Source organism: Lithobates pipiens, unplaced genomic scaffold, assembly GCF_037356315.1.
Source record: "Lithobates pipiens isolate NorthernLeopardFrog02 unplaced genomic scaffold, aLitPip1_a1.2 Scaffold_27, whole genome shotgun sequence".
Classification (NCBI taxonomy): domain Eukaryota; kingdom Metazoa; phylum Chordata; class Amphibia; order Anura; family Ranidae; genus Lithobates; species Lithobates pipiens.
Window position 1 is genome coordinate 43,569,716 of NW_027507788.1, and position 14,013 is coordinate 43,583,728.

At 42.8% G+C, this 14,013-nt stretch overlaps 1 protein-coding gene across 3 annotated transcripts in view; it reads right to left on the reverse strand.

The window, feature by feature from the left end:
- Positions 1-14,013, reverse strand: part of DIXDC1 (DIX domain containing 1) — a 274,022-nt gene that overhangs the window by 22,427 nt on the left and 237,582 nt on the right. For all 3 annotated transcript variants that reach the window (XM_077456913.1, XM_077456912.1, XM_077456914.1), the window contains one exon: positions 1,324-1,416. In XM_077456913.1, the coding sequence (XP_077313039.1) occupies positions 1,324-1,416 (93 nt within the window). The remainder of the gene's footprint in view (positions 1-1,323; positions 1,417-14,013) is intronic.

Genomic DNA, 14,013 nt, shown 5'->3' on the forward strand with positions numbered 1-14,013 from the left:
ATACTGTAGCTACTGACTTTTAATAATAGGACACTTAACTGCCCAGGGATCCAGCTCTGTACTCACCTAGGTCGGTTCTGCCCAGGTCTTTGGGTCCCCGACGCCACCATTCTGAGTGTGGGAAGCTAGCTGTGAAACCTTGCAGCTTCACAGCCATCTGCCCACTGCTCACGTGCAAGCCGCTATGCTGTGTGAATGGTCCTGCAGCCCCCTGGGTCCTGTGACGTGTCCCAGGAGGTTGCGGGCAGGGAGGGAGGAAGGTGAAGTTCTGGTGGAATCTCCTAGGCCAGGGATATGCAATTAGCAGACCTCCAGCTGTTGCAAAACTACCCATTGTGCCTCTGCCTCTGGTTGTCATGCTTGTGGCTGTCAGAGTCTTGCTATGCCTCGTGGGACTTGTAGTTCTGCAATAGCTGGAGGTCCGCTAATTGCATATCCCTGTCCTAGGCGAAGGGGGAATGGGTACCTGTCAGAACTAGGTACCCACTTCCCCCCAAAAAAAACTATGTTCCAAAAGTAGAAGAGGAGGATAAAGAGTGGAACTTCATTTTCCAGTGAGGTTCAGCTTCAAAGGTTTGCCTTCCAGTGGTTAGAGTTAGGTACAAAAAATATAGTTTTGAAAAATATGACAAAAAGCATGGTAAAAAAAATAAAATAATACACATAACTTATTTTCTAATTTCTTGATATCACAGATTAGATAGCAATGTTTAATAATGTAAAATTAAAAATTAAAACAATCTAAAAAGTTTATACATAGCTTGTGCATCCAAGACCCCCCCCCCCCATCCTTCCGCACTAGCTCTACAAGTTAATTTGACAGGATCTGAATGCCAAATTTGACATCTAAGCTTGCTCTAACAAGGGCTCCAGAGTGAATGGGGTTTGCAAGCAGTGTTTGCAGGCATCATTCATGAATATATCAGAACAATGTATTATGTTTGGTGCTTATGTGCAGATAAAAGGTTTGTACTTTGACCTGCGCAAATTGGCAGTTCTAGCAAACCTATAGTGTAGCAAAAATTTTTCTTTAATTCCTCCTATTAACTCCTTATTCAGCACCAGTTACCATTAATTTACTTATTCCCTCACTTTATTAATTTATCATTGCATGTAAATGTTTTCAAATTTGTTAATTGTATTTGTTTATTTTTGTAGTGTTACTTACTACATAAATAAAAAAAAAATGATAAAAATGCCTTTTATTTTATTTGTAAAAAACTTCCCAATGCTCTGTACTAGAAATATGATAAAACATATATACAGGTGCAGGAAGTGGTTAAACCATGAGAAGTATTTACCATATAATAGAATTGTACTCACCGTCCTCTGTGGTATCGGGTCACGCACAGGACCTTTGCCACTGGGCTGCAAGAAGCCATTAGTCTGTGCTGGGTGGCTGATGTAATTGCTGCCCTATAAACAGTAAAGAGAAAAAATTATTCTTACTTAAACTATATTTCCAGAAAATGTCATAGCTGAATTCTGCTAACAATGATGACATAACGGTGCACCAGGAACCTCCAATAGAAGTGAATGAGGGTCACAAAATGGGCTCCAGCACTGGGGCCTGAAGCTGGCCATACACCAGTAATATTCTGTTTGAAAATGTTCATTTTTGGAAAGTTCATACTATTATTGAATGGTTATTGGTGTCAAATCGATCTTCTTTTTTGACCATAACGGCAAAACAAATCTTCAGTTGCAGGACTGAAAAGATTTCTTAGATGAACGAAATTCTACCTGTGAATTTGATTTGTGTTTGGAAAAAAATTTGCTAAAGTAGACAGATCTTAATGAAACTTTAGGGCTTTGTAAAAAAAAAATATTTTCACTCAAGGATGGCAAAAAACAAAACATGTCCTGATGAATGATTTTTCTTTAAATGTTTGAATGAAACTCTAAAGCCTCGTACACACGATCGGATTGTTGGCCAACAAAACCATGGACTTTTGTCCGAAGGGTGTTGGCCCAAATTTGTCTTGCATACACACGGCCACGCAACTGTTGGCCAACAAATATGAACATGTGATGTAATACGTTGTTTTTCAGCTCCTTAGCGACACCCTTTGGGCTTGTGTTAGTAGAAGTTTGGCGAGTGTTGATTCGTGCTTTTCATTTTGCACTTTTAATTTCACGCTTTTCAGTTCGTTTCTGAACGGCCGTTTGTCCACCAGCCATGTTGCATGTCGGAGGAGATAACATGTTATTTATTATTGGCCTTGTTATTGCTTTGATATTAATTTTTTGGTTGAATAATGATTTGATTTGGTATATTTTCTATATTTTTGGATGCATAGAATGCACTTTTTGGTTAAGTTCTATTGGCAGATAGCATGTCTAATTTTTTTATTTTTTTTTTAAATGCACAATAAAAACATTGTGGAGAATAATACTTGGCTATGTGTTTTACTTCAAATGAAAATTTGGGAGTAGGCAGTTACATTTTAAAAAATACAATGTAAAATTGATCTTAAAAACTAAGGGATAATGGTGTTGTGGTAACTTGCTCAAATAAAAAATAAATAAAAAAAGCATAATAATATTATTCTTGATATCACTAGAAAAAAAAGCCTTTGAAAATTTGTTTGCAATAACTCCATCAGTATCACCAGCAAAGCAGCTTCATTATTATCCCATTAAAGAAGAAGAGAATGTGCGCTGTATTTCCAGATTTCATAATTTGCCACGTCACGAATGTTAATTCTTCATTACGAATGCTAGTTTACAAGACCGACTGCATCTGGCTCGTCCTTGCTTCCAAGCGTGCATGTTTGTACTTTGGACTTTCGTCTGACAGACTTGTGTACACACGCTCGGAAAATCCGACAACAGAAACATTTGTCCGCGGAACATTTGAAAACCTGCTAGCCAACATTTGTCCTCAGAAAATCCAACAACAATTGTCTGATGGAGCACACACAAGGTTGGATTTTCCGCCAACAGCCTGTCATCACACAATTAGCGTAGGAAAGTCCGATCTCGTGTACGAGGCTGAACTGTGTATGTTCAGCTTAAACTCTACTACCCATAAAAATACTTTTCTTACACTTTTAAAACGTGTATATAAATTCCATTGCACTAGTCACTTCATTAGCTGGATTATATCCTGATTTCACAGGTTCTTATCGAATTTGGTATTGGATCTACGGATGGGTACTTATCAATCAAATAAGCGACAAAATTAGTTGCAAATCAGGCTGGGTGTCGTTTTCAAATTCAATAACAGATTCAACAGTGAAGATAAAACAGTTTTCCACTCTATACAGATGCATAATTAATAAGTAGTCAGGGCCAGGATTCAGTCACAAATGCATCTTTAGAGCAGCCAAAGAATTACGGAATTTATGGCTCAGGCTGTAACCTGTTAATGATTATGTATCACTGCTCCTGTTTGGCATTGCTTTGCCTTGCAACAGGATAAACGTCCCCCAGTATATTGTGATTGATATCTTCATATAAAGGCTAAATGAAGAAATGTGAACACAATTATTCTATTCAGTTGTGACACAGCAACTCCATCGCTCCCAACTGTCCCTGATTTTGAGGGACTGTCCCTCAAGTCCCTCCTTCCTCATCATTTGTCTCTCATCTTGGAATGAGTTATATAGTTGTATATAAAATGCACTATTTATCTATCAAAACGAGTTTTACAGTGCTAAAAGTTTCACCCAATTTCTAAATGGCTGCATTTGCAAATTTCAAAAGCCAGTATAAAGGAATAGTAGTGGTAAAATCAGCCATTGTGGGCTTAAAGCGGAGCTCCACCCCAATCACAACTCATATACCCTTAACATTGTTATATGCTCTAATTTCATTATAGCACCTTTACCTTGCTGCTACATTCTTCTGTCTTTCTTTTTTTCTTTATTTCCTGGTCCTGTACGCTGCGGATATGTGCGGTGCGGTTGCGGATATGGGCGGGGTTTCAGCGTCCAGGTCTGAACTTCCTCTTGGCCGCACTGTCTCCTGGGATCCTTTTTTCAAGTTCCCAGGAGTCTGTGCGGCACCCAGGCGTGAGTTATCACGCGATTTAGAAAAAGGAAGTTGTTGTCAGCGCTCGGATTAGTTTTAACTGCGCATGCGCAAGATCGGTGCTTGAACGGGCGGTGCATGCTGGGACATCAGCAGCACAGTGTCCCGGAAGAGAATGCCTGTGGGCTTCACATGCCCACAGGCAAGATGGAAATCGGCAGCAGAAGATTTTATAAATGAGTATCTTTTCGGAAAACCGGCAGCAGGACATTTTAAAAAGGGAACAAGTAAGTGCAACATTTAAATATAGTACTCCTTGTGATTTCCCCCCACAAAAACAAAAAAAAAAAAAGACGGTGGAACCTGGCTTTAACCAATATTTACTTTTAAGTATAATTCTCCTTTAAGGGAGGCGTGGCAGGAGGTGTGTCCTATGCTACATAATTTTGCTAGTAGGTGTCCCATGTTCCCATCTGAGAAAGTTGGGAGGTATACAACTCAGTGGTTAGCTGTCTTGTAGCACTGGGGTCCTCAGTTGTGCTTGCCTGGATATTCTCCGGGTATTCTGGTTTTCTCTCACACTCCAAACACATGCTGTTAGGGTAATTGGCTCCTTCTAAAACTTTCCCCAGTATCTGTGTGCATGTAAATAAGGGACCTCGTGTGCTCCTTGAGGGTAGGGACTAATGTGAATATACAGTAAATTGATGGCGCTATATAAATATCTGTTAAGCCCCATACACACTATCAGATTGTCTGCTGATTTTTCCTTTAGATTTACCAAAACCCTATAATATGAGGTCAAATCTTCTGAGTTTCAATTTGTATGCAATCAGGCAGGCCCTTCTACTACACGGTTTTAGTAAATCTGAAGACAAAAATCATCAGAAAATCTGATAGTGTGTATGGGGCTTTATAGATACCAACCCAGCACATGAAGCTTTAAACTGGGTACACACGATCTGAATATTCGGGACATGTGTATAGCTGCCTGTCCCACGGAAACTAGTCTCACTATCAGAACACAAAGGCACAGTGGGCAATATTACTGCACTAACATCGCTTGTGTTAGTACAGCCATCTGTCGTCTTTTTTTTGTTCACCTTCGGCACGCTGGGTTGAATGAACTATACCCAGCTTAAGGATAATACCTGTTACGTGGCTTGGTACATCCTTCTCAGCGCACATGTGGAAAAACACTTATGCCGCATACACACAATCTGAATTTTGGTCGGAAAAAGCTCTGATGGTTTTCCCAACGGGATTCCGACGGGATTTCGCTCTAGCTGTCTTGCATACACACAGTCACACCAAATTCCGAACTGCCAAGAACGTGGTGACGTACAACACGTTCGACGGGACTAGAAAATGGAAGTTCAATAGCCAGTAGCCAATAGCTTCCATCTCATAGTTGAATCTGGGCATGCGTGAGTTTTTGTGTGTCGTAACTGCATACGCACTAATGTTTTTTCGGATAGGAACTTTTTCAGACCGAAAAATTGAGAACATGCTCTCAATCTTTTGCTGGCCGAAATTCAGCCAGCAAAAGTCTGATGGAGCATACACAGGATCGTATTTTCCGACCAAAAGCTCTAATCGGTCTTTTGCTGGCCAAATTTCCAATCACGTGTACGTGGCATTACGTGGGCTGCATGTATGTTTTTTGGCTTATTGTAGTGCACCAGGCAGCCCATTCTAATGAATGAGCTGCTCTGAAACAATAAATGTTAACCCGTGAGCATTTAACAAATCCCAGTGTATCAGGCTTTTAATGATCATTTAATGATCATTGTTTTAATGATCTGTCATCAAAAAAGGTATTTTCCAAGTCAATCATGAGCTATTATATGTCTATTGGCAGCCTAAAGGCCCATACACACGATCAGACTTTTTGACAACAAACATGCAAATTAGCTGTTTTGGAGCAACATCCGACCGTGTGTACGTGCCATCGGACAAACTTTTTTGGTTTTCATCAGACTTTTGTTGGCCGTGCGAACGGACAAACTTTCTGGCAACAAAAGTCCGATGGAGCAAAGTCGGATCGTGTGTACAGAAAACCATAGGACTTTTGTACAAAGTACAAACAGGCATGCTCAGAACCAATGCAAAAGATCAGCCAACAATACAGAAGTTGACCAAAGGTGGCAGTAAAGAGCAGAAAAAACACGTGATTTGGTGAAAGTTGGCTGAAAAAGTCCTGCTGTGTGTATGCAATACAAGTTCAGGGCCAACACCCTTTGTACAAAAATCCAAGGGAAAGTTTGTACAAAGTCCTGTCGTGTGTATGAGGCTTTACACTTGATGTCCCCTGTTTTTCTACCACTGCCATAGTTGCAATTCTTGCTTTTTTTCCCTGTATCCTTTTCCCTTGCTTATCTCTCCCTCTTGACGTCTAAAAAGTCCTGCACCTTGATATGAGGCTTTCACTCTCTGCTGAAAGCTTGACTACCTCCTGGTGTGGGCCTCGTCTCCTGATTATATGTGTGTGCTCAGTCTTTCTCATCTCTGATTAATTTCCCCCTCCTCTAGCTAACTACCACCTCTGGCTCTCAAGAGTTTGGCCTACACCTTGACATTGCCACTGGTTACTGTCTATGCTTTGTTTGCACACTCCCTAGTATCAGAATCCCTCTTGCTTGAATAGCAGTCCTTCATTGTTCTGTACAGCTAGTCAATATTAAATGTAATAATTGCTTTCATCTATAATTTAGGCCTCGTGCACACAGGGGTTTGATTTTTTTCTCTGAATGCCCTTTACTCCTGGCAGGAAAAAGCAGCTTAAAAACACACCTACAGTCTTATTTTGCACGTGCATTTAGGAGCGTCCAGCTTCTGAGCATTAAAGGATTCCATTGGCTTCCATTCCACTCCGTCTCCGACAGTGACCATTAGGGTCTCCTCTTTTTAAATAAAATATTTGGATTTACTGCACTATGAGAGGTTTCTCTTTTATCTCCCTAAAGTTCTGGTGAGTGAGCTGTGTGCTTGAATGTTAGTGAAGAGGAGACACCAATGGTCACTGTTGGAGTGGTATCACTGTGGTGTTGGATTCACCTGGAATTATAAGGACATTGTATATATTGCCTAAAATGGACTCACTGAAATTATAATTGTACATACAGTGCTTTAAAAAAGTATTTATACCCCTTGAAATTTTCCACATTTTGTCATGTTACAACCAAAAACATAATTGTATTTTATAGGGATTTTATGTGATAGACCAGTGATTCTCTAGGGTTCCTCCAGTGGTTGCTAGAGGTTCCTTCAGCATTGGGCAATTTCTGCCTCTCAGATAAATTCCCACTAACACTATTGATCTTTTTAGCTATCTGTAAGGAGGTAATTCTTCCCAATGACCACAAGTGTAAGGACCATTCCTCTCACGGACCATCGCACTAAAGTATCATGAGTTGTAGATTTCTAATTCCTCGAGACCGGAGAATAATTTCAAGGGTTCCTCTGTGTTGAAAAGGTTGAGAAAGGCTGTGATAGACCAACACAAATTGGCACATAATTGTGAAGTAGAAGGAAAATGATAAATGGTTTTCATTTTTTTTTTTTTTACAAATAAATATGTGAAAAGTCTGGTGTGCATTTGTATTCAGCCCCCTGAGTCACTACTTTGTAGAACCACCTTTCACTGTAATTATAGTTTTTTTGGGGATGTCTCTACCAGCTTTGCACATCTAGAGAGTGAAATGTTTACCCATTCCTTGTTGCAAAATAGCATAAGCTCTGCCAGATTGGATGGAGAGCGTCTGTGAACAGCAATTTTCAAGTCTTTTTTTTATTTTTAGGAATTTTACTAATTTTATATATTTTCTGTATTTGTTCACATATTTACACATGTTGTGTTTCACTTTTTATTTGCTAGCGCTGCTCTCGCATGTTTATCATATTTAAAGTTATGGCACTTTTTTTGCAGCAGCTGCAACATTTCATTTATCATCATTTAGTCACTTGTTTATCACTTCAGCGTCAGTTTTGTGTTTTATAATTTTTCAAGTCTTGTCACAGATTCTCAATTGGATTTAGGTCTGGACTTTGTCATTCTAACACATGAATATGCTTTGATCTAAACCATTGCATTGTAACTCTGGCTGTATGGATGTAGGTCGTTGTCCTGCTGGAAGGTGAACCCACCCCCCAGTTTCTAGTTTTGTGCAGACAGGTTTTCTTCTTGGATTTAGGTCTGGACTTTGACTGGGCCATTATAAGTCTACTTTCACACTGGGGCAGCGGGTACATTAACGGTAAAGCGCCGCTAGTTTTATAGGTGCTTTACCCCAAGAAAGGGTTAAGAAGTGGTTAAACGAGCCTGTTTTGCGGCATTTCCGAATCGCTTGCCCATTCATTCCAATGGGCAGGGGCGGTGTAGGAGCGGTGTATACACCGCTTCTACACCGCTCCAAAGATGCTGCTTGCAGGACTTTTTTTCCCATCCCGCAAGCGCACCGCCCCAGTATGAAAACACTCTGGCTTTCACACTGGGGAGGCATGAGAGGCAGTTTTCAGGCACTTTACAGGTGCCATTTTTAGCGCTAAAATTCATGAGAAGTACTTCAGTGTGAAAGGGATCTAACACATGAATATGCTTTGATCTTAACCATTCCATTGTAGCTCTGGCTGTATGTTTACAGTTGTTGTCCTGCTGAAAGGTGAACCTCCGCCCCAGTCTCAAGTCTTTTTCAGACTCTTAACAGGTTTTCTTCTAAGATTGCCCTGTATTTGGCTCCATCCATCTTCCCATCAACTCTGACCAGCTTCCCTGTCCCTGCTGAAGAAAAACATTCCCACAACATGATGCTTCCACCACCATGTTTAACGGTGGGGATGGCGTGTTCAGGGGGATGTGCAGTATTAGTTTTCCACCACACATAACGTTTTGCTTTTAGGTCAAAAAGTTACATTTTGGTCCCATCTGACCAGAGCACCTTCTTCCAAATATTTGCTGTGTCCCCAAATGGCTTCTCGCAAACTGCAAACAGGACTTCTTATGGCTTTCTTTCAGCAATGGCTTTCTTCTTGCTGCTCTTCCATAAAGGACAGATTTGTGGAGTGCACGACTAAGGCCGCGTACACACGGGCGGACTGTTCGCCCAACTTTGTCCGCTGAACAGTGTTTGGGCGGACAGTCCGCTCGTGTGTGGGCTTTCAGCGGACAGTTTCAGCGGACAGTTTGACGAACAAGGTTTTACGGAATTTCCGAAAAACTGTCCGCTGAAACCTTGTTTCAGCGAACAGTCCGCCCGTGTGTAGGCTTGTTCGTCAAACTAAGTTCCGCGCATGCTCAGAAAGGATTTACACGCCGAAAGTTATAATGCAGTGTATAGGACGTCGTATTTTTCGTCCCGTCGTACGTGCCGTTCACGTCATCGCGCACGGTTTCAGCAAACTGTTCGTTCGTCGTGTGTGGCCATGTCCGTCCATGCTAATTTTGAGCGGACTGTTTGCCGAAACTGTTTGACGAACAAGGTTGGGCGAACAGTCCCCGCGTGTGTACGCGGCCTTATAGTTGTCCTGTGGACAGATTCTCCCACCTGAGCTGTGGATCTCTGCATCTTCTCCAGAGTTATCATGGGCCTCTTGGCTTCTTCTCTTATTAATGCTCTCCTTGCCCGACCTGTCAGTTTAGGTGGACGGCCATGTTTTCAGTTGTAGCATACTCTTTCCCTTTTCCAATGACGGCTTGAACCGTGCTCTGTGAGATGTTCAAAGCTTGGTATTTTTTTTAGAACCCAACGCTGCTTTAAACTTTTCCACAACTGTATTCATGACCTGCCTGGTGTGTTATTTGGCCTTCATAATGCTGTTTGTTCACTAAGGTTCTCTTCTGAGGGCTTCACAGAGCAGCTGTATTTATACTGAGATTAAATTATAAACAGATGGACTCTATTTACTAATTAGGTGACTTCTGAAGGCAATTGGTTCCTCTAGACTTTAGTTAGGGGTATCAGAGAAAAGGGATCTGAATACAAGTGCAAGCCACACTTTTAAGATATTTATTCGTTTTCGATATGGAGACTAGCATGCAAAAATAACGGACGATTATTAGACTGATAATCTAGGCTTAAGGGTTTGGCTCACGGTTGTGGCACAGTCCCATTGACCCCAACGGGTGGTGCTGCATGTCAAACTCAGAAAGCGAAGTTGCCAGTTGCCACTGCCTGGCAACAAAGTTGGGATTTACAGTAGGTGAGTGGTTAGAGAGGTTATAAAAGCGCAGATCAACCACTTGTGAAATGGCTTTAGTTCTTTTTTTAAATGAATGGCCTGGAAATTAGAACTATTCCAGTGACTGTAAAGATTTCTATTCACATTTCAATTACTGTTGAATCCACCAAACCCATGTAGAAGGATAGTTAATGCTTCATACTGCAAATAATTTGTAAATCTTAAGGTGGTTGCACAAAGATTGTTCAGTCAGACTGTAATGTGTCTAGGAATTAAGGGGGTTTATGTCTATATGACATATTGGCATATATATATATATATATATATATATTGTGGTAGTACGGAATCTCCAATCCTGGGACCGGGTTTTGGGAACAGCCAGCAGTCTGGCTGGATGATTGCACAGGTGGGTCTTGGGCTTAAAACAAAGCCAACACCATGGTTCTGGGCTCCACCCTCCCGAGGAGTCCAGGCGTGTAAGGGAGAAGAAGTGTGCATGTCTGCACAGGTCGGTCGGTCGGTCTGTCAGAGCAGACAGAGGGTCCAAGCTTGTGGGCTGAAAAAAAGAAGCTAGTAAAGAGTGCTGAGGTACTGGGTGTACAGGAACTCTGTTAAAGAGCCAAGAGGGCTGCAGCCGAAGTCTGAGCAGCAGTGCTGCTAAAGAGAGCCAGGTGGCTTGGTATTTTTGGTTTCTACTTACATTATTGCTGTGGAAAGCTGTAACCCCTGTGTGGGCAACTATTTTGTTATCGGACTTTTCTTTCTTTAATAAAAGTGGGCCTACAAGCCTTTAAAACGGCATATCTGGCGTGGACTCAGCTCACTGGTAAGCTCTACCTTTAAGCTAAAATAACCCCCAAATATTACAAGTGGTGTTCGAATGCGGGCATTAGATGGTGGAATCCGGGTCCTTGCTCCACAGTAAGTTCAAGTCAGGAACTATTGGCTGTGTGTGAAAGTGCAGCCAGGCAAAAGGCATTCCGTGTTGCAGGTGGTGTACCTGTGAATGAAAAGTCAAATTTTTTTTTTCTTGCTATGAACTGTGTTTGTGTGCATGAGACAGCACAATCAGTGTGTGCAATATGCAGGGGAGGAAAGCTTGCATTAAGAGAAAAGCAACTTGCTTTAAAAGAGACACTAAAAGAGGCAAGGTTTGCTGAAATGAGAGACAGAGCTCTGTGGTTGGAGGGGTTGTTACCACCCAGACGAGCCCCATACATACCTGATCAGAGTGTATCAAGGAGAAAAAGGGCTGGGGTTGTCCCTAGCAACCCTGGTGCAATGAGTGCACAGGTGACTGCTGTTATGGAGAGTCCACCAGCATTTGAATCTGCAGTGGATTGGTGCAAGCGGCATTTAGCAGCACTGGACCAAGCTACAGAGGAAAGGAAGCCAACCCTCAGTGCAAGGGGAAAGCCGCTGGATGTCCATAACTGGAAGAGGGCTGTTGTTGCCCCTGGCAAAGCTGATGCAGTTAAAACAGCTATTGTGAAAGATGTGAATGTGTCACAGTATGAGACGGAATCCAGCAGAGAGAAGCCCATGCTATATGCAAGGAGCGAGGCTGATCAAAGGCTGAGGATGAGAGTGGTTGCCCATAGCAACGCAGAGGAAGCCAGTCGGGCTGTCTCTGTACCATGGGCTATGTCTAATAAGGATCGTGGAAAGTGGCTTAAGGAGGAGCCAATTTATCATGTTGGAGAGAGCCAGCAAAGTTCTGCTGGGAGAGTGCGGTCTCCCATGGCAACCGGAGTGAAATTTATGCCTGAAAAGAGCTGCAGTAGAGGTTTGGTTCAGCGTCCCCACAAAGAGGCCTGTGCATTCTGGCCAGCTGGGAATCACCAAGAGAGAATCGCTTTGGGAAAAAATCGTCCAGTACCATGCCTGGAATGTGGCCAGCTGAGGCATGGCAGGTTTTCTTGCCCTAGGTTGTGGAATACGGCTGGAGATAATGTTACTGAGAAAAAAGTTTTGTCTGTAGGCCCAGATTCCGGTGAAAATATGTTTGCAGTCACCCCTAGCAACAAGAAGTTTCCTGTGGTGCCTGCAGGGGGTGCTAAACGGTGGGAGATGCCTGCTGTAGTTTCATCCCATGGCCACCAGGAGGAGTTGGCCAGTAAAAGTGCAGCAGAGGACTGGTGCATAAGACGACGTACTCAAATGAAGATGGTGACCCCAACTACTGCGGTGGGTAAGACTGTCTTTAATGAAATGATGGCTGGAACTGCTGATTTCATGTATAAAAGGACTGGTTATGAGACTGTCCATGACGATGTGAGAGTGACCCCAGTTAGTGGGGCCACTGAATGTGCACTTGAGAATGACTTTTCCCTATATAGTGGGAATGCAAGGGTTAAAATCCAAATAGAACCTGTGTTGATGTCTAAAAGTGTTGTGTCTAATGACTATCAGGCTCAAGTTGACCATGGGCTAGGACAGCCTACAAATGCGAAAAATGCTATAAGTGTTACTGTTAATGAAAAGTTTAATGCTGTTGGGAAAACTTTAGCTCTCAAAGAACCTGGGGTTATCAAAAATGGGCCGTTGCCTGTAGCAACTGGTGGTAAGACAGCACAGTTGTCCACAGGAATCTCCAGGGAACTTCATGTGTTGGAGTCAGAGGTTGCCCTGGACAACTGCGATGTCACTCTGGTGGGACAGAATGGAACTGTACCGTGTAATGGTAATGTGTTAGTGCAAGCTGCTAGTACTAAAAATGTGCAGGTATATGGTGTATTGCAACCTGTGCTACCACAGTCTGACATGATTTACAATGACTGGTGTAATGAGTCTGCAGCTGAGCCAGTCTGTTCTTATGTGTCTCCTTGGGCAGATGGATCGGTGCTGAGGAATACCGCAGAAGGGAGCGCACATACAACAGATTGGGATAGTTGGAGCAAAAATCTTATCTCCCTGATAGATAAGGCTTTTATGCACAAAGATAAGGTGGACACGCTTTCTGCTGGGCCAGCAGGAGGGGCTGCAGAACAGCCTGTACCTGAGGGAGCGGTGGCTGCTGCAGGAGTTAACCCTGGTGAGCAGGATGAACCAAATAAGGGCACAGCAGAGACATTGTCCGTGACCCACAAAACTGAGGTTGACATGGAGTGTCAACGTGACGTCACTGGTAATGTTCTGGAGCAGTTCACTGATGCTGAGCCTGAGAAGTTGGGTATGAGTCCAGCAATTGGCAGCGCTCTGGTGGAGCACCAGGCTGTGTTTACCTCCAGCCGGGAGGAGGTTCCGTTAACCATTGCAACTTTTCAAGTCTCAGCAAGTGAGTCTCTCTGCATCCCCAGTGTCATGAAAATTCCCAGGAAGGACTTGGGTCTGGAGTCAAGGGCCTGGTTATTAACCAAAGCATTAAAAGAGATGCTTGAACTTTGGGATGTACAGCCAATCTATACTAGTGTGTCTCCTCCACAGTCTGATGGGCTGGTACTGCGCAGTACCACTAGGTGGAGCACTGTATGGCAGGCTGTACAGAGCAAAGCAAAACAGGACAGGAATGGTTTATTCCTAAATTTGCTACTTTTGTTAAAAGTTGCCGCTACGTATGCTGCTAGATTAGATCCAGAAGAAATATTTGAGACAGACGTTGGAGAAGTTGAAAATAAGCCTAAATTGCCTGTGGTTACACCTCCTAACAGCCAGATGGGAAGCATTTCTGCTGCTATGGTCCAGTGTGGTGCTGGTCAGTTGGTGAAGGGCGTGTATACTGCACCAGTAGAAAAACCACATGAGGTGGAAGGGCCATGTGTGGACCTGAAAGCAGCAGAGATCCTGACTAGGGCTCAAACAAAGGTGGTTAAAGAGACTGGGATCCCCAGTCCAATGGTTGGTTTAGGTGACAAACCTAAT